This window comes from Ovis aries, chromosome 3 (genome assembly GCF_016772045.2).
Source record: "Ovis aries strain OAR_USU_Benz2616 breed Rambouillet chromosome 3, ARS-UI_Ramb_v3.0, whole genome shotgun sequence".
In the NCBI taxonomy this organism is placed as follows: Eukaryota; Metazoa; Chordata; class Mammalia; order Artiodactyla; family Bovidae; genus Ovis; species Ovis aries.
Genome location: NC_056056.1, coordinates 33,119,870 through 33,140,078, shown reverse-complemented (window position 1 = coordinate 33,140,078; position 20,209 = coordinate 33,119,870). Strand labels below are relative to the sequence as shown.

Below are 20,209 nucleotides of genomic sequence, written 5' to 3'. Positions count from 1 at the left end.
CTTAGTCTTTTGTAGAAATTTTCTCTGCCAATCACCTGTGGCTGTCATTATTATTTACAAATGTGCTTTTACAGCAGTGAATTTAGGACTTCAAGCATTCCTTCTAAAGTAGCCATTGCTTTTAATAACTGCTCCTCCACCCCCGAGTTCTTTTACCAGCTTTGCTCATTCTGTTGGCTGTATTATCTTGCCTCTTTTTCATCAGTATATCACCTGGTAGAGAAAGAGTTTTTAGGAAAGAAGAAAATAGTATTCATTTCCTGAGACCTGTTCTTTGTACTAGTTTTTGGTTGTTTGCTTTTTGGTCTTTCCACTCATGAGTAGAAGAGGAAAGAGAAATTTAAAAGATTCTGGATATTGATGAATTTTTTATCCACAGATTTACTGTTTTCTGAGACCATTTATGAGTGGTCCCAAGTGACCCCAAGGGTTCATGATATATAATAGTAATTTTGCTGAGGCCTGTATGAATTTGAATCTTATACATTGTAAAATTGGTGTGCGTGGGTAAGCCGTACAGCTAATAAATGAGCATAGCCAACTGCCTAGCTCTTAAATTAGGTTGATCATTGCTTATTTGCCACCTCTGAAACAAGTTGGGAAGTATTTAAAAGCATTGATTCTTTTATGGAAGAAGACCTGGAAAGGAAGACTAAGTTTAAGTTACTTGTATGTGCATTCCTTACAAAAGGAGTCTGTCTAGTTCTGTTTTACAGCTTTATGCCTCTGATTAATAATACTCTTTAAGGGGTACTCTCTTTTGCATTCCTCATCCTCTTCTCCCTCCCCAACCTCTTTCCCAAAAACAGTCACCTGATTTCAGTCATAGAATGATGTAGCTGGAAAAGATAAATAGGATATTACAGTTATATCTCATTTTATTATTGAAGAATTAAGGCCCATCGAGATTGAGACTTGGCCAGGGTAGCACAACTAGCCTCAGTGATATAAAAAGTCAAGCTTCCTGCTGACTTTTGTTCTTTTTTTTTTTTTCAGTATATACTGCCTCTACATCTATCGTTCTCCCTTCCCTCTGACTAGTATATTTGCTCTATTGTTTTTAAAATAAAACTTATACCATGTGCTAACATAGAACAGTAGGTTAGTGGCTGTCTTAACTGTAAATTGCTTTCTGGAAGAATTCGAAGTAAAAACTCCAGCCATTATAATCATTTGTCTTCTCAAAGGGCCAGTAGGTTTTTAAAATTTTTTATTTTATATTGGAGTATAGCTGATTAACAATGTTGTGATAGTTTCTAGTGGACAGCACAGGGACTCAGCCATACATATGCATATATCCATTCTCCTCCAAACTCTGCTTCCATCCAGGCTGCCACATAACATTGAGCAAAGTTCCCTGTGCTATGCAGTAAGACCTTGTTGGTTATCCGTTTTAATAGAGCAGTGTGTCCATGTTGATCCCGACTCTGTGACTATCCCTTCCCCTCATAGGGCCAGTACGTTTTTAAGGAACTTTTCCTATAGGAACATTTAAACAGATCTTTATAGTGTTATCTTACAGAGCTCAAAATTGTTACCTACAGGGAGTTTTTTCTTGTGTTTCAGTCTTGTATCCCAAGCAAGCCCTTTCAGAGTTAGAATTGTAAAGCACTCTGGGAACCATCTAGCAAAAATTATGCTTAATAAACATCTTCCAGATTAAAATGTTACCTCTTTGGAGGAGTCCTGATTGTATCTGATTAGTATTGAATGCATTTACTTATGTGCAAAATACTCTTCCTCACGAGGCATTTAAATATGTTTTAGTTCACTTCACACAAAAACTAATCCAATTACCTAAATTTTTGCTCACCTCTTCTTATATAAAAGTGTATAGCAAGGGAAATAAAGTCTTCATTCTCTACTACTTTGCGGCAGAAATCATTGCCACAGAGCAGATAATTTGACTGTGAAACTGAATTGCCTTGAGATGATTTCATTAGAAAGAGCTCAGCTTAAGAATAAAGAATATTATTAGTTAAATTGATACCACATTTATCTAAGGTTAGCTGATACCTTTGAGTTCAGCCTATACTTTCTTTATCTGCTAATTTTAGTCTGCTTCCAGGCCTGCATACCTTGTAGGGATGTCAGAAGGATTATGAAAAAAACTAATAAAACAAAAAAAACTTGGATATTAAAAGTATTTTTGTCTATTATTATTTAGCTTCATAATGAGTTACATTATGGAACAAAGGGAAGCTAATAAACCTTAGAGTCTATAGCCAATTGCTTTATGATGGTTCCTTGAAATTTGAAATGCATGGGAAGGATATTAAAGAATGGGGTATATTCAGTATATCCACATTCAACTTTAAGCTGCTGTAATAGTTTTACTCTGCCACGTAATTAAGGTACTACAATTATTATCTTAAATGATTTAGACTCTTTAATTGATGTATTTTAGACACTGATGTTTGAGACTAAACTTGTAAATTCTAAAGAAATTTATGTTTTATGTAGCAAAGTATGGGGGAGAGTACTAATTTGAAGGATATTGTTGGGAAGGGAACAGAGAATTTAATTTTTTGGCTTAATTGTTGCTTTGTAAAGAAAAATTAAAAGCTCTTTGTTTTTTTGTTTTTCTTTTCCTTCTTTGATTTTCTTGGGGTGCATTCCAACTCCAGAAGGTAAGAATTACTTTATTCTAAAGAAGTATTATACAGTTATAAAGCACTCTTTTACACGTTTAATTGAACTTACTCTTGGATGCATGATGTTTACTTTATAAAACTAATTAGTGTAGAAACTAAGAGTGATATTACTGTGTAAATATTGGTTGTATATGCTTTTTTGTTGTTGTTCTTATAATTTGTAATAATCACTGGTTATACTTTTAGAAACCCAGTCTACATTTAGTTTCAAGATGATTATTTGACTTTCTAACATAGGAATGCCTAGTATTCTACAGACTAATAATGAAAATATTTAAGAGATTGGAAATGTGTGAGCTAACACTTGCTGTATGGCTGTAAGATTAAAAATGTATGTTTATGCTCTTACTGATTTAGAGAGAGTATTGGTAAATCCTTTAAAGGAATAACACTTATTTAAAACCAGACCCAAAACAGGTTAAAATTCACCATCACCGATGTGATGGACATGTGTTTAAGTAGGCTCCAGGAGTTGGTGATGGACAGGTAAGCCTGGCGTGCTGCAGTCCATGGGGTCGCAAAGAATTGGACATGACTGAGCTGATTGGTAAATCCTTTAAAGGAATGACACTTATTTAAAACCAGGCCCAAAACAGGTTAAAATTCTTAGTCTGAGTCTTCACTGAATTGGCTTTTTGTCTGCCGTTTTAGATAAACATTTTAGATACACCTCTGTTATAACAGTTCCCATGTTAGGGTTATTATATGCCTGCGACACTTGACAGTAGGAACCATATCCATGTGTTTCCATTTCACTAGGGCATGGCATGTTTGGCTTTTAGTTAGAGCTTAGTAAATCTTTTTAACTCTAGTTTAATTTCTATTCCATTAATTTTGTTTGTAAGAAACTATTCATTTTTGAGTTTTAGTTTATGGAGGAAACCTTATTTAAGGTCATACAAACAGTTAAAATTATAATTAAAAATTTTTTTAAATAGGCAAGAAAAAATTTTGTTTTTTTGAGTGGGTCTTATACTTCATTAGGTTCTTTTGGTATGAATAATAGGAACCAAATGTGAATAACTTTATCAAAATGAGATTTATTTGAATATGGGGTAGCTAACAGTTTCAAAGGAAAGAAACAGGCTCTGGAATTAAGAGAACTAAGTTAGCTACAGAGATCAGGCAGCTGACACTTGAAGGATGGGCTCATCAGGGCCCTCCAGCTGGGATGAATTAGTCTATGTCTACTTTGCTCCGGGTTAAAAATTCAAGGAAGACTGGCCTAGTGTCCAGGGATGGTGAGACATATTAATGGACAGTCCTACAAAGACTATTTCCAGTGGTGTAGGGAATAGTTCCTCAAAGCAAGATTGCATGTTCTTTTCCGGAGGAAGAGAGAATATATTGACTAGGCAGAGACAACAAATGTCCACTACACTGCTTACTGTAGAAGATAAGAGTACAACAGAAAAAGTTAAGCCCCAAGCAGTTGTAAGAACTGTCTCTTTATACACATTCTCCCAGTGGTGACATTGTGCATCACCACAGTACAGTATCACAGGAGTATATTGCTTTTGATACAATCTACCTGGCTTTATTTGTATTCATTTATGTATGTGGGTCTGCGTGTGTGTGTTTGTGTGTGTGTATGTATGTGTTTTGATTAACTCTGCCCATCTTTGCCTTTTAGTTTGTATATTTATGCTATATTTAAGATAATTATTAGTATTTTAGAGTTTATGCCTGCCATTCTGTTGTTTTTCCATTTGTTTCCTCTGCTTCTTGGTCCTGTTTCTCTTTTCTTGCCTTGCCATGGGTTATTTTTAGGATTCTGTATTGGTTTATTTATACTGCATTTCTTTTTGTGTCTCTGCATAATTTTCTTAGTGTTTGCTATGGGTATTACAGTATACACATGTGATTTATCACGTATCCACATTTTCCTATGTGAGCTTTACCATAACTCTTAAGTTACTTCTGTGAGTTGGAAAATGCCAAGAATTGGTACAATTTATGTATTTCAATTTACTGTTTCAAAACTCTAGAGCTCGATATGAGTGAGTGCCAAGAGTGACAGTTCTTGTTTAAAAACAGAAAATAATTGTAATCAATAAATAGCCTTAGCTATTTAGGTAATTAAAGTGAAAGTTACTCAGTTGTGTCTGATTCTTTGCGACCCCATGGATTGTAGCCCACAAGTCTCTGTCCATGGAATTCTCCAGATAAAAATACTGGAGTAGGTAGCCATTCCCTTCTCCAAGAGATCTTCCTGACCTAGGTATCAAACCTGGGTCTCATACATTGCAGGCAGATTCTTTACTGAGCCACCAGGGAAGCCCAGTTAGGTGTATAATCTTTACTGTTAAATGAACAAGAATACCAGATAGAACAGAGATAGAAAATTACAACAGATTCTTACTTTTTGATGTACTTAATCAAACCTGATAAAATTTTATTCTTCTCTAGCTCATTTCTTTAAGGACTGTTTCCGTAACTTATGTTGACCAGTATTTTGTTTCCAGTTTCTGTTATCCATACTAATTCTTTTATCTCAGGTAATATATCCTCACATGCAACTGTCTGTACCTCTTTAGTTCAGAAACATACCGCTTTTTTGAAACTTGACCCAGCCAGTTAAGAAATGTTAGTATCTTGATAGCTGAAATAAAGGCAGTTGATATTTCTTTATATATGTAGCTGTTAGAGTGACCTTTTTAGGCAACTTTTTGTAGTGAAACCAGTAGAGGAAATGGCTGTGGACTGATAGGAGTCAAGCACTTTATATTCCGTATATTTACTTTAAAATAAAGAACAGAAACACTGGACTCTTCCCACCACCCCTCCTCGCACCACCTTTTGAAATGATTTTGCTCATATCTCACTGGTAGTGGACAAGCTACACTTTTTAAAAAGCAATAGTGGGAAAAAAGACAATAATAGGAAGGTGAAGAGACTGAAGATTTACAGTGATGTATTGAAAGGACAGAGAGAGTGTATAAACACAGTTTCTGAAGGATCTTTTTGTTTCTATGACCTCCCTCTCTATGCTATTCCTAGATTGCTCTCATATTTATTTTGTGCCCTTTCGCTGCCCTGTTCAGACTTCTCATTTTGTGGTCCCAACTGGGCCTCCTCCTTCCAGCATGCCCGGGTAAAAGTTTATCTTGCATACCGTCTTACTCTCTGCAGGGGTTTTATTTCCATTTGTTTAACAACATGTTTGGGGAGGAAAATAGTTTGAAGAAACTAATTCTCTAGAGAATAGATCAGTAGATGCTACTTTTTACATTTAAAAACTACATTTATTTCCTTTTAAGAAGTAGATTAGTAGTTCACCTAGATGAACTTCTCATTGGAAGAATTGCAGGTAATATGACCAAGGGAAAGCAAGCAAGAGGTTTTAATGAAAGAGTTTGTAAGAGTACACAGTATTTCAGTGAATTTAAAGCCTACCGAAAGTATTCATTTAATGATTTCTAAACGCACCATTTTCCATCGTAAGGACACCGTTGTGTTCAATGTGCTTTGTGTACTCTGTCAGGGTAAGCATGCCACAGATCAGCTGTTGATTTTAAAGTTATGTGGTGCTGATTTTTTTTCGTTAGTATGTGGGTAATGAGTGTGTGTGTATGTGTATATATTATGTGAATGAAAGATTCTTATGAGTGTATTGTTTTTTCACATTTAATATTGACCTGAAATAGGGTTTATTCAAGCATCTGTTTGGGGAACTAGATAATTCTATACCTCTTTTAACTTTGAAACTCAGGATTCTATTATTTAATCCTGTTGAAATTCAGGATATTGAACTTTGAAGGAAAAATATAGAGTGTATAACAGTTGAAACAGAGTTGGGTAAGCTGATTATGTCCTAGTTTTGACAAGGCCATTCTATAGGAAGGAGTACAGAAAAATAAGAGATTAGGATATAAGTTGATATAAGACAGGGTGTGTTGCAAAGTGGAGTATCTAGGAATAAGTAAGTAAGACTGGAGTCATTTAAAGCTCTTCGCCAAAGGCTTGAACTGGGGATAATAAATGTTGGAAGACACTGGTGAATTTTGAGGATGAGTTGTAGAAGTGTATTATATTGGATTTCTTTAGCTTAGTTGCTGGAGAGAGGATACCAGTGAGGAAAAGAGAGCCCAAAAATCTGAAAAAGTGGACTTCAGGGCTTCATGAAGAGTCCTATTAAAGTGCTTGAAGGGCTGTCATCTGAAACTTTCTTTTCCTCTCCACTTACAGACATGGTTTATTACAAGGTCATTTAAGCAAATTCAAACAGTAGAAAAAAATCACACAGAGGAAAGAAAAGAACCTCCTAAATTTTCCACCATGATGACCAATGATTTACATCATAAAATCAGGACTAATAAATGGAGTTAGAGGAAGATGTATTTGGCTTAACTTAAGGAAGAATTTATGAATAATTAGAAACGCATAGAGTCTCCACCACCACATTATGAACTTGTGCAAAAGACTACCTGAAGAATCAAAAGCAAGGACTTCAATAGATCGTTTACACCAGTGTTTGTAGCAGCATTATTCACAATAGGCAAAAGATGGAAACAACTCATGTTTATTGACAGATAGATAAATAAAATGTGGCATATACAGTCAATGGAATATTTTTCAGCCTTAAAAAAGAAGGAAATTCTAACATTCTACAACATGAAATGAACTTCAGAGACATTATACTAAATGAAATAAACCAGACAGAAGAGGAAAAATACCATATAATTTCAGTTACATAAGAGACCTAGAAAGGATTAATAGGAAGGCGGTTGCCAGGGGCTGGTGTAGGGGGAAAATAGGGAGTTGTTTAATGGGTGTGGAGTTTTGGTTTTGTAAGGTGAGAAGAGTTCTGGAGCCTGGTGTTGTAAAAATGTGAACGAACTTAAGTGGAAGTGAATTGTACACTTAGAAGTGGTTGAGATGGTAAATTTTATGTTGTCTATGGCTCAGAGGTTAAAGCGTCTGCCTCCAATGCGGGAGACCTGGGTTCGATCCCTGGGTCGGGAAGATCCCCTGAAGAAGGAAATGGTAACCCAATCCAGTATTCTTGCCTGGAGAATCCCATGGACGGAGAAGACTGGTTGGCTACATATAGTCCATGGGGTGGCAAAGAGTCAGACACGACTGAGCGACTTCACTATTCACTACTATGAAACTGCAGAAGTGTTAGTCGCTCAGTCGTGTCTGATTCTTTGAGATCTCTTCTGTCCATGGTGAGTCTCCATACAAGAATAGTGGATTGGCTTGCCATTTCCTTCTCCAGGGATCTTCCCAACCCAGGGATCGAACCCAGGGATCGAACCCAGATCTCCCGAATTGCAGGCAAATTATTTACCATCTGGGTCATACTTTGCCACAATAAAGTTGTAGGATTTTGTTGTGATTTGAGTAGTATACATTTTTATATAACGGGGGAGAAACAACCACTGTAGGTAATAAGACAGATGGCTGAGGTAGAGAGGGGATGAGCAGAGGTTACTTCTTTAAACTGTTATAGACGCTAATTTTTTCCTGTCAAGTTTAAAATATAGGCAGTGATAGAAGGTTGTAGAAAAATATGAGTGAATTTTAAAAAATTTCTGCCTACAGTGAGATGATACAGAATTGGTGTAACAAGTGATAAGAGTGCTGTAAGGGCCTTCAGAATTAGGAGAGTTACAGACAAGATTAAAAAAGCTAAAGATTTTTACTGAGAGTTGATGGGTCTTGTATATTTAAGAATACTTTTGCAGACTTCACTTACAGTTTTATTTTTATCTTCAAGCTCTAGAAAGAAACTAAAAATGAAAGTAGTGAAAATGTCCAGACTTTCAGTGGAGAAATTTGGCATGATTAGTTATGGGAAAAATTATCAGTTAATTTTTAGAGGAGATCTTTAATAAAGTCTAAACCTAAGTTTCTAATTCTGTTTAGTTCTTGAGTTGATAGCAAAATTGTAATTGTGGCTAAATTTTTTACATTACTGCACATGTGAAATGTGTACCAACTTGCCTCATCTCGCCAGTGGGAGGGAAATGTTAATTAATCATAAATAATAACTATAGTGTGTGTGTGTGAGTGCACACTGGGAAATAAGGAGATCATATCATTTGGCCTCGCTCAATCCCAGTTCATTTATTTTTACATTAAAATGTAAGAATGTGTACTTAGGAAACGTCCACTTTATTTTTTATATCACCAGCACTTACTGCTGTGCAGTTATATGGTAACTATTTGGTAGATGTTCAGTGAAGGAGGAATCAAGTTAGTTTCTTTTCCATGTCATCTTTTTCTAAAAAACTTTTATTGAGGTATATTATGCATGCCATAAATTTCACCCATTTTAACTCTATAGTTCAGTGATTTTTTAATAAATTTACTCAGTTGTGCAACTATCACTGTAGTCCCCAATAAGATTTTTCATACTTGTATACAGTTAGTACCAGTTCCCACTGCCATCCTCTAATTTCCTTTCTGTCCGTTGTTGCCCATTTCTAGACATTTCATTTAAATAGAATCATATAATTTATGGTCTTTGGCGGTTAATCCATATTGTAGCATGTGGATTAACCTCAAAAGACCATAAATTATATGATGAGATGGTTGGATGGCATCACCGATGCAATGGACATGAACTTGGGCAAACTTTTGAGAGATGAGGGACAGGGAAGCCTGGCGTGCTGCAGTCCATGGGGTTGCGAAGAGTCGGACATGACTTGGTGACTAAACAACCACCATTACCATATTGTAGCATTTATCAGCACTTCATACTTTTTCATTGGTACATATTATTTTTATAGATTTCTTACATATGATGCATATTTTTTAGCTTTTTATTTGAATTTCAGACTTAAGAAAAGTTGCAAAAACAGTAAAGTTAAAAAAGCAGTCTATAAATTTTTATGTTGCTTTACCTAGGTTGCACGAATGTAAGCATTTTATATACTTTATCTGTCTAGTTGATATTTCTGAAATGTGTAAGAGTAAATTGTAGACATGCTGCCCCATTCAAACACTTAGAGAGTATACTTTCTAAAGGCAATATATTCTTATGTAACCACAGTGTAATTGTCAAAATCAAGATGTAAATATAATACTACTTTCTAAGCAACAGACTTTATTTAAATTTGACAGTTCTGCTGATGTCCCAATCCATGATCACACATTGCATTTCCTTTTAGCTTTTATGTATCTTTATAGTCTCCTTTAATGTAAGAACATTCTTTTAGTCTTTGTCTTTCATGACCTTTACATTTTTTATAGAGTTCAGATCAGCTGTTTTGTAGACTGTCCTTCAATTTAGATATGTCTGATGTTTATTCATGATTAGATTCAGGTTGTACATTTTTGACAAGAATGTCAGAGAAATATGTCATTTTCATATCCAAAAGTATGTGATTTCAGCTTATCCCATTATTGGGATATTGGATTGATTACCCCAGTCCCTCAGTTTATGTGATGTCTGATGTGGTTCTCTACTAAAAAGGTACAATTTTTTTCCCCTTTGTAATTAGTATCTTTTGTGTAGAGGGAGATACTTTGAGACTGTGTAAATACCTTGCTTCTCATTATGTCTTTGCCCACTAGTTTTAGCATCTCATTGCTATTTATCTATTGCTGCTTAACCATATTATCATAGATTTAGGAGTTTAAAACAACACACATTTATTATCTCAGTTTGTATGTGTCAGCAGTCTGGGCATGGCTTCATTGGGTTCTCTGCAAGACTGTAGCCAATGTGTTGACCAGGGCTTGGTTCTTATTTGAGAATAAGAGGATTGGAGAAGGAACCACTTCTCTCCTTGGAGAAACTGTGTGGTTGCTAGCAGGATTCAGATCCTTTAGATTTATCAAAATGGAGTGCCTCGGTTTCCAGCTGGCTGTTGACTAAAGGCTGCCCTGAGTTCTTTGCCACCTGGGTCCCCCCAACCTAATATGCTTCCTCAAAGCCAGCAAGGGAGAGTCACCTTGCAAGAATACTGCAATCTTTGGTAATGTAGTTACTATTCTGCCCCCTCTGCTCTATTCTGTTGGTGAGAAGCAAGTCACAGGTCCTGCCTACATCATGGGGAGGGAATTACACAGGAGGTGAGGGAAGTGGTGATAATTAGGGGTCCTTTAAGAGTATATCCACCAGGATGTCCACTGATAATACTTGTCTGCAGTGTGGTGGCCACATATGGTCATTTTCTAATTCTGTCATTTCTTTTTTGTTAGTTAGAATTATATGGCAATGAATTATCCCCCATTCATTGATTTGTTCTTTTATTTATATTAGTATGAACTCATTGGAGCGTCCCAGGTGGTGCGGGTGGTAAAGAACCCGCCTGCCAATGCAGGAGATGTAGGAGACGCGGGTTCTATCCTGGGTCAGGAAGATTCTCTGGAGAAGGAAATGGCAACCCACTCCAGTATTCTTGCCTGGAGAATCCCATGGACAGAGGAGCCTGGTGGGCTACAGTCCATAGAGTCGCAAAGAGTTGGACATGACTGAAGCGACTTAGCGCTTAGGAGTTCATACATGAACTCAGATTCTTTGTTTATTCTCTGGGTTATTATTTTCTACTGTATTTGTTTATTTTGTTACTTGAGTAGTAGGTAGCAGTTTAACCCCTACACAAACAGGTAAGAGAAGTCTTTTGCATGGGTGCCTAAACAGGTTTGTGATATAATGAGTCATTTATCAAAATAGACATTTGAAAATTGAAAATGTATTTTGACATAACAAACTTTTCAAGTTGTTATCACAATGTCATGATTGCTTTTATATTGATATTTTTCAAGGGAATCGCTAATTTTCTCCCTAATAATTGAAATGATTAAATGTTTTGGTGATAATGAACTAAACACACTCATTCTAAAACCGCTGGATCCTCCCGCCCAGCTTCTTCACCTTGGGCTTGTCTCTTGATCTTTAAATGCTACGTATAGGCATCCCCACTCTTTGCATTTGTGAGCGTCAATGACTGACTCTTTTTGAGTGTGTCTCTTCTGGTACTTGGTGAACAAATACCTTGCTAGTCAATGTGTCTTTTCTCTTTGGACGTCTCTCACTTCAATCTGTGTATAGTCTCTATGCCCCTTTACCTGCTGTTCTAGTTTTTGTTTTAACTAGCATGCTGTTAACAAAGGAAGTGATTTTGAAAAAGCCTTACTCTCTTTTAGAAGTTACATTGTTTTAAAATTTATTCATATATTTTAGAGTATTTACTATAAAATTTTTGTAAAAATGGTTCCTAATAGCCAAAACCAGGTCAATCAGTAATGAAAAAATAAACACTGGAAAATACCCTGAAATCAGTAACCAGGAATTACCACTGTATTACATTTAATTGAAGAAACTAAGATAATTGCTGTACTAACTTTTTCCCTGAAGATTAGTAATATACTTCATTTAGGGTATTAATTCCTAAATGATCTCTGAAGTTGAGGAAAAAGAAAATAGAAAAATTCTGAATGTGCGTTACCACGTGCTAAAAAAAATAGAAAGTATTTGCATTTCTCTTTATCACCATAATTGCAACCTTTTTTCCCCCCTCTAAATGTTTCTCCACTCCTGAGTTTTCTTTCTTTGTTGGCTAGATTTAAGTTAATGGATGATCTTTTCCCTGAGTTCTCATGAACTTAATATTTTTCTATTCTTTAAGTGATATCTTATTTTTTTTTTTTTTTTACTGTCTGGCATTGAGTATTGGTAAGAAGGCAGATGTTCCCTGCATTATACTGGGCTTATCAGTCAGTTTTTGCTGCATAACTGTCTTGGTTTCGGTGGTTTATAACAACACATTAGTTCCTTTTCTTCTTCATGTCTTTAGAGGAGCTGGAGATTAGTTATTGCCTAGGCTTGGCTCTCTGCTGTGGGTTCCGAAATCAGTGGCCTGCTCTCATGGCAATCAGGAGGAAGTCTAACTGTGCAAGCAGCTCCTAGCCCCTGGTTCTGACATGTCTGTTACCATTGTATTGATCAAGTCTTATGGCCAAGCCCAAGAGGGGCAAGGGAATAAATACATTTTATTTACTGTAAGGTGGCCTGATAGAGGGAGTGAATGATTACCTAAAAACAGTAATGTACTCTGCCACTTTTGCTTTTCATGCCTAGATCTCAGCTTGATTCTTTCTTAATCCTTGAAGTTCAAGATTTAGAAAAAAATTAAGATAAATATTTTGGAGTATCTTGGGCCAGTTAGGCTGTGCATGTGGAGTAGCATGTTGCCTCTCCTTCCATCATCCAGTATACACTGTTGATTCATACACATAATATTTTCTCATTGGTAGGAGAGAGTTGTCACCCTTGAATATTCGCCTATAATTTTCTTCTGTATCCTTTTCATATCTCTGTCAGTATGAAGGCTTTTGATCTAGATGCTTTGTCAGTTAAGATATTTTCATTTGTAAATAACAGGAACTGTAATGTAAACTGGCTTAAACATTAAAGGAAATTAATCATGTGATAAAAGTGAAAATACCTGGCAAAACTTGATCCAGGTGCTTTGGCAGTTTGTTCAGAAATTTGGCTCTGCTTCCTTCATTTTTGTTCCATTTTCACCAGGTTCATCCATCATAGTTACAGATGGAGCCTGTATGCTTTGGGGTTTGACTATAGAAGAAAAGAGAGAATCTGCTTCCCAGAGCTTCAGTGAAATCACATGCTATTGAATCTGGCTGGCCTACAGTAGAGTCACATGTTAAATTAAAACTTTTTCATGACAGTATGTGTAGTTATAAATGAAATATATTGAGGAGAAGTATTGATTCTATACAACATTGAGATGGCTTCCATAGACAAGGTACTTAAGGCTGAAATCTGAAGAGTGAATTAATTGGAGCTTCTAAGAGAAAAGGTGAGGGTTATCATTGCAAGCAAGAGCATTAACTAGTACAAAGGCCAAGAAGTCAGAAGAATTGTAAGCTACAAAATGAAAAGAAAACTAGAGTAGGCCAGAGCAGAGAGGGTGTCGCAGGTGTCAGATCATTTTGATAATTCTGGGCTTTATTTTAAGCACATTGTGATATCATGGATCAATTTTCAGCTGGGCGGAGATGGCACAATCATACATATTTTTAAAAGGTCACTGGCTTCAGAGTGGAGAATTGATGAGGGTGAGTGAAGTTACTGTCACTCAAGATAGGTAGGGAACGCTGGAATATTATGACACTGGGGTGGGAAACAGGTGAAGGTAAAATACCACAGTCACTCAGTCACTTCTCTGTGACATACACTTGCTGTATGTAATTAAGATTCTGTACAGATTATGAAGTAGTGTTTCTTCTGTTTCACAGATGAGCAGATTAAGGATATTTACTGACTTGCCCATGATACACTCAGGTCTGAACTCTAAGATTGGTCTGAATACATAAATCTGGCTCCTTAGGCCACACAGTGGTCTCTTCCTGAGTTGCTATGTTTGTTTCCTCTGGGCAGTGTTAATTATAGGCCTCAGGTCTTTCAGCCCTGCTGGCTACTGTTAATCCCCTTTACTGCAGAGAGAATCAAATAAGGCTGTTGGCAGTAAGACTGAAGTTACTTCTGTTCTTAGGCCTTGTGTATGAAGCATCTTAGTATATTTCCTTCATGAAGTATATCAGCATAAAATTATAACACTACACTTATTCCTTTCCTTGAGAACTGCCCCCCACCCCCACCCCCAACCCCTACTCCAACTCCAGTCTCTTAAACATGGACCAAAAAAATTAGAAACTAAATTATCTCATGATAGTTACATAATCTTTTGAGGTATTCTTGCTTCAGCTGCTTCAACCCCATATTATACTTACTTGACTTGACATCAGTATTGATTTCCTCTGTACCAGGGTTTTATCACTCATGCAGGGGCTGTCTGTTCCTTCAGGTCACTCAGTTATTTTTATTTAGTTATGTCATTCTGGAGTTACTTCCCTTGAAGATCTATTCCTGCCATCATGGGCAGTGTGGCCTATTTTACTTCTCTGCCATTGCTTCATTATTCATAAAAATGAATTTTTCAGGGGTTCTCTGGTTTTTTATATTTTCCTGAAATCAGATCTAAATTAGTGTAGTGTTCTGTATATCTTGTGGGTTTTTTGAAACTTTTATATTTCCTTCAAAGGAAAATTACACCAGATTTGTGAGGAAAATATGATGGTGTCTGTATCTGTTACCACATCTTTTCACCAGATGTGTGTGCCATTTACTTTCATTTTATGGGTTTTACCGTAAGAGATTTTTTTGTTTTGGTTTGGTTGGCTTGGGGTTTTTGTTTGTTTTTTTGGTGTTTCTTTGTTTGTTTTGTTTTGGGTTCTAGGTACTAAGCTCTAGATGAGACTATATGTTACTTTCTCTCAGACCTAAAGTACTTTGTACAAACCTGCAATCTCCGTTCCATAATGCCAAAATCCAAAATGCTTGAAAAAGGTTTTTCAGTCTTTTGGTACCAAACTTCCCTTTGTCGACAGTTCTCTTAAACTGTTTTTCCTACTTAGTGTGAGTATTCATGTATTTGACTGTATTTGGTTATAAGATTGCTGCCCCCGATCTCTCTGGTGATGTTACCTAGATTATGGCATATCATGTTGCCTTTCAAAAATCCAGATTTTTATGTCTGAAACGATTGGCCTTAAGTTTTTGGGGTCAGGGGTTGTGGACTTGTGTCTGTTTTGGTAGCACTGGTTGCAGTGTGCTGTGGCAGTTTGTTCCCTTGTCTAACTGTCCTGTTAAACTTTGAACAAGGAAGCTTTCCTCTTTGGAGCCACAGACCCTAGTTTATTGGATACTTAATAAACAGTACTAAACAGAGCGGGTACGTAATACTGAAATTGAATACCAAAAATTAGGGCACACCTTTTACCAGATAGGTTATTGAGCTACAGATTATAGCATGTTTTCTTTTTACTTGTTATATGTTCTTTTTAAGCAGTTTCTTTCCTCTTCTGCTTCTTTCTTCTTACTGAAATTTTGTCTTCACCAGTTACAAAGCACTATGTGATCTTGAACCAGCTTACTTATTAACACCTCAGTATATTCGTTTGTTCATTTGTAAAAATGCTTTAATAATTTTGCTTACCTCAAAGGATTGTTGTGAGGTCTAACCAGAATGGTTCCTGGAATTTAGCACTCTTTTTGCAGTTAACATAGCTGTTATTGATTCATATCCTGTTGGTTACCTTACTAACATATGGTCAGCCATTCTTTTATTGACTTTGAAGTCATTTTCAGTGCTTTGACAGTTTTTAACAATGCTGAAGTTAATCCTTGCATGTATGTTTGTAAGTCTTTGTGGTCTTATTTTGGGAGGATTGGTGAAAGTGGGATTGTTGAATTAGTAGCCTCTAATAGTTTTAATTTTAACTATTAATTAATTTTAACTTCCATGATACTTTCCTAAGACAGAATTGAAGGGGGAGTAAGGGGTGGCAGTTTTCAGTCCCACCAGCAGTCTTTAAGAGTGCTCATTTTCCTGTAACCTTACCAGCAGTGGGTTTTATCAGTTCACTTTTAAAAATGTAATTATAAGCTTATGGGAAGTTGTAAGAATAGTCCCATGTATACCTCCCCCTGCTTCCTCCAGTAGTGGCATCTTACATGTAGCTGTAGTATGATGTCAAAACCAGGAAACTGACACTAGTACAGTACTGCTGACAGAGACTTGACTATATTTGATTTCTCCAAGTCTGGCCGTGGTGTCTCAGTTTCATTTGTTTTCCTTTAACCACTGTTAAGTTTGGGCAGCTTTTCATGTATTCTGTTGGCCATTTATACTGCACGTTCATATCCTTAATCCATTTTTTTCTAATTGGTTGGTTGTGTTTTCCTAAAAGAAGCTCTCTTAGGATTATTCATTTTTTTGTCTGCCATTTGTTATGCAGTTACTTATTCTAGCTTTGTATGTTTTGTGTAATTTTGTTGATGATATTTCTTTCCTGTACAGAAATGTTTATTTTTTATTTAGTTATTAAGGTTTTCTTCTGTGATGTTGGGAGTTTTCTCTCTTATGTCAAAAGTTTGCTCTGTCCTGTAGGATGCCACACATTTCCATTTAGGAAAATGAATTGATTGCAATTAGAAAGGAAAATGTTACATATGAATTTTCTACAGATAATTTATTATATAGCTAAAACTCCAGAAAATATGATGAATGTATATTAACTTCCCTGGTGGCTGGGTGGTAAAGAATCTGCCTGTAATGCAAGAGATGTGAGTTCGAGCCCTGGGTTGGAAAGAATTCCTGGAGAAGGAAATGGCAACTCATTCCAGTATTCTTGCCTGGAAATTCTCATAAACAGAGGAGCCTGGCAGGCTATAGTCCATGGGGTTGCAAGAGTCCCACACAACTTAGTGAATAAACAACAACATATTAGAATTAGTAAACTTTTAATCAAGTTTCTACATAGAAGATGAATATTCCAAAGCCTGTTTTATAAGTCTTTTAAAATGATCTTATGATAGGTCTAAATATAAGAAACCATTATATAGATAAATATGGAATCATTATGTTACACACTTGACACTAATATAATATGTCAATTATATCTTCATTTTAAAAAGGCCATGGAAATATGTTCTTCCCATAACTAAAATTCATTCTGGCACAGCAATATGGAAGGAGATTAATATTGTTTATTTCTCTTTGTGTTTCCTTCTTCCTCTCTGTTTTACTTCTGAGTAGGCTTGTGCTAAGTGAAATATATTAAAAAAATTTTTTTTCAGCTTCATTGAAGTGTGTTAACAAATAAAATTGTAAGTAAAATAAAATCTTTACAGAATACTTTTGTGATACTTATGTGAGAGAAAATTTTCTTGACTTAAATGTTAGATGCTGAATTGAGATTAAGAAAGTTATAAAATTGGTTTTTCTTTAGATATCTGGGAATGAATTTTACATCCATTTTCTCCATGGCCACCTCTCTAGATTTATAGACTTTTTATAGTTTATAAAATGTGTTTTGTCAAATGAGTGTTGATCCATTAATTTTTATCTTAATTCAGTGTTACATAGGCTATTCAGAGACTAGAAACTAATCTTTGTGTTCTTTCTGTTTTTTTGACAGTGGAACTTCCCCTCTTGCGTGCCTGAATGCCATGCTGCACACAAACTCCCGAGGTGAAGAAGGCATCTTCTATAAGGTTCCAGGTAGAATGGGAGTATATACTTTGAAGGTAAATATTTTTGTTAGGGAGTCATTTTTAAAGTAAAAACAGGAAGTGACTATATATAAATAATACTTGAATCATAGAGACAGAATTCTGTTCTTGAAGATCTTACTTTCAAGAAGAAGTAAAAATTTCAATCCCATGTCCAGTACTTTTTTCTTTAATTAATCTATAGCCATGTGTAGATAGATTGGAGAAGTAACTTCACTTCATTCTGTGCCACAATATTATTTTGAAAGGATGAATTGAAAATTACTTCCAGGGACTTTTTAAAGGGCCTCACATCATTTAAATAATAATGAGTGTTACCGTGGAGCATATAGCTTTAATGCTTTATACTACTTTCTCATTTAATTCTCCGTTACAATTCAGAACTGTGGTTATTATTTCTTTATTATAATGGAGAAAGCCGAAGTTGGATTTTCTTGCCCAGTGTTGGCCAGATAGTATTAGAGCCAGAATATGAACTCAGATCTGACTGAATTTCCATTTTCTTTTACCATAACAAGCTTGCTGATTTCTAATTCCTGCACTAAAAAAGGGATCTTGACTTATCATTGTCCTTACAGTTATAAACAGAGAAACCAACTCAAATGAACTTGAGGAAAACAGAGAATTTATTAGTTCACGTAGCTCAAAGTTTTAGGAAAACTCAGCCTGAATTCAGGAGCTCAAATGATTGTCATCAGAAATGGGTCTCTCTGCTTTCTTTTGGCTTCATTGTAAGGCAGGCCTTCTCCTCACCTACATGACTTCACTCCCAAGCCCCATTCTGCCTGCTGTAAGCCTGAGGGGAAAGAGTCTCACAAACTGAAGCAGGAGCCCTTTTAGTTAGTTCTGTTGTAGCTTAATTGGTGTGGCTTAGCACGAGTGCCTGTACCTAAACAATCACCTTTGCCAAACGTATTGAATCTTCTGATAGCTGCCCTTAGGTTCATGATCACCCTTGATATGAGGGTGTGGTTAAGCCCTCTCTAGCCAGATGGATTGAGGAGAGTGTTATTTCTCAAAGGAAATTTATCAGCAGTGACTTACGTCCACCTGTGTGTGCAGCTCTTTTCCCCTCTTAGCTTTTTAGCTTCGGCTCTAGTCATCACTGTGCTTGGTGGTTGTGTGCAGCACGCTAATTTTTAAAACATCTGACTCAACTTTAATACCTTCTTTTAAAATACCTTGTTCAACTTCTTGGGGTTACAGGGATCTAGCCCACATGGAGCTTTCTATGTTTCTTTTAGGTTTTAGCTGTTGTAGACCTTCCATATTGTTAAACATATTTATTAAATGCCTGCTCTGTACTGGACACGTAGAGGCTATAAAGAAGGATGAATTAAGGTTCCTGATCTCTTAAATCTCACATAGTTACTGAAATAATTAGTGACAGAATGTACTGTGCTATAAAGTGCTGTTATAGTGTAGAGAAATAAAGATTCATCTTGAATAAAGGGATTTGGAAGTTTTTGTTTTTATTTTTGCTATTTTAAAGTTGTAAAATTTGAGTTGAACTTTGGTAGATAAGTAATGGGAGAAAGGGCCTTCCAGGACAAGGGAATAGGTTAAGCAGAGGCACAGATAAAAGGATTCAGAATGGACTTGGGAGTAAATTGGAGCAGTTAGACCATAATCTGTGTGTGGGCTGGTGTGGTAAGGAGTCAGGGTGGGGTAAATGTTAGGTGAAGAACACACTTTGGAGGCTTTTGAAAACCTGACTCAGCAGTTGGAGAGAGGAGGAGGGAGGGTAGGCATGTGTTGAGGAAATGGCAGAGGCTTTCAGGGGAATAGCATGATCAAATCCATGTTTAGGAAGATAATTCAAGTAGGATACACTTAAGAGTTAAGCAGGAAAACTTGTCAAAAAGATGGTTATGATTGTTTAGGAGTGATAATTGGGCTGTACTATGAGTGACTGGGGCTTCCTTGGTGGCTCAAATGTAAAGAATCTGCCTGCAGTGTGGGAGACCAGGGTTTGATCCCTGGGTCAGAAAGATCCCCTGGAGAAGGGAATGGCTACCCACTGTAGTGTTCTTGCCTGGAGAATTCCATGGACAGAGAAGCCTGGTAGGTTAGTCCATGGGGTCGCAAAGAGTCAGACACGACTGAGCGACTAACACTTTTCATGAGACTGCTAAAAGAGATGGAGGCAAGGAACATTAGAGAAATAAAATGTGGACTCCTGGGAGTAAAAGAACAGGTGCAGTGATTCTGACATGTGGGGTGTGAGTTGATCCTGGAGGGATCACAAGTTTAGGAAAATAGTTATATTTGTACTAAAGTATTTGTTGAACTTACGGATCAAGAGGTCTCTTTGGCTACTAATCCATAAAAGTTTCCTGGATTTTGAAAGAAAGAACAGAAAAATAAGGGATATGTATTTTAAGAAAGTGTATAACATGTGAAATGGCACTGGAGTTAAACATAAGTGAGAAAAAACAGTTTCTTACCAGATCAGAGGTTGCTTTCTTTTTTTTTCTGTTGACTACACCCTACGGCATGT

The 20,209-nt window shown here is 36.3% G+C and overlaps 1 protein-coding gene across 4 annotated transcripts in view; it reads left to right on the top strand.

Annotated features, from left to right (window-relative positions):
* ASXL2 (ASXL transcriptional regulator 2) overlaps positions 1-20,209 on the top strand; it is a 116,510-nt gene that overhangs the window by 55,209 nt on the left and 41,092 nt on the right. For all 4 annotated transcript variants that reach the window (XM_060411953.1, XM_060411952.1, XM_060411955.1 and 1 more), the window contains one exon: positions 17,616-17,724. In XM_060411953.1, coding sequence (XP_060267936.1) covers positions 17,647-17,724 — 78 coding nt within the window. In that variant the 5' untranslated portion in view covers positions 17,616-17,646. The remainder of the gene's footprint in view (positions 1-17,615; positions 17,725-20,209) is intronic.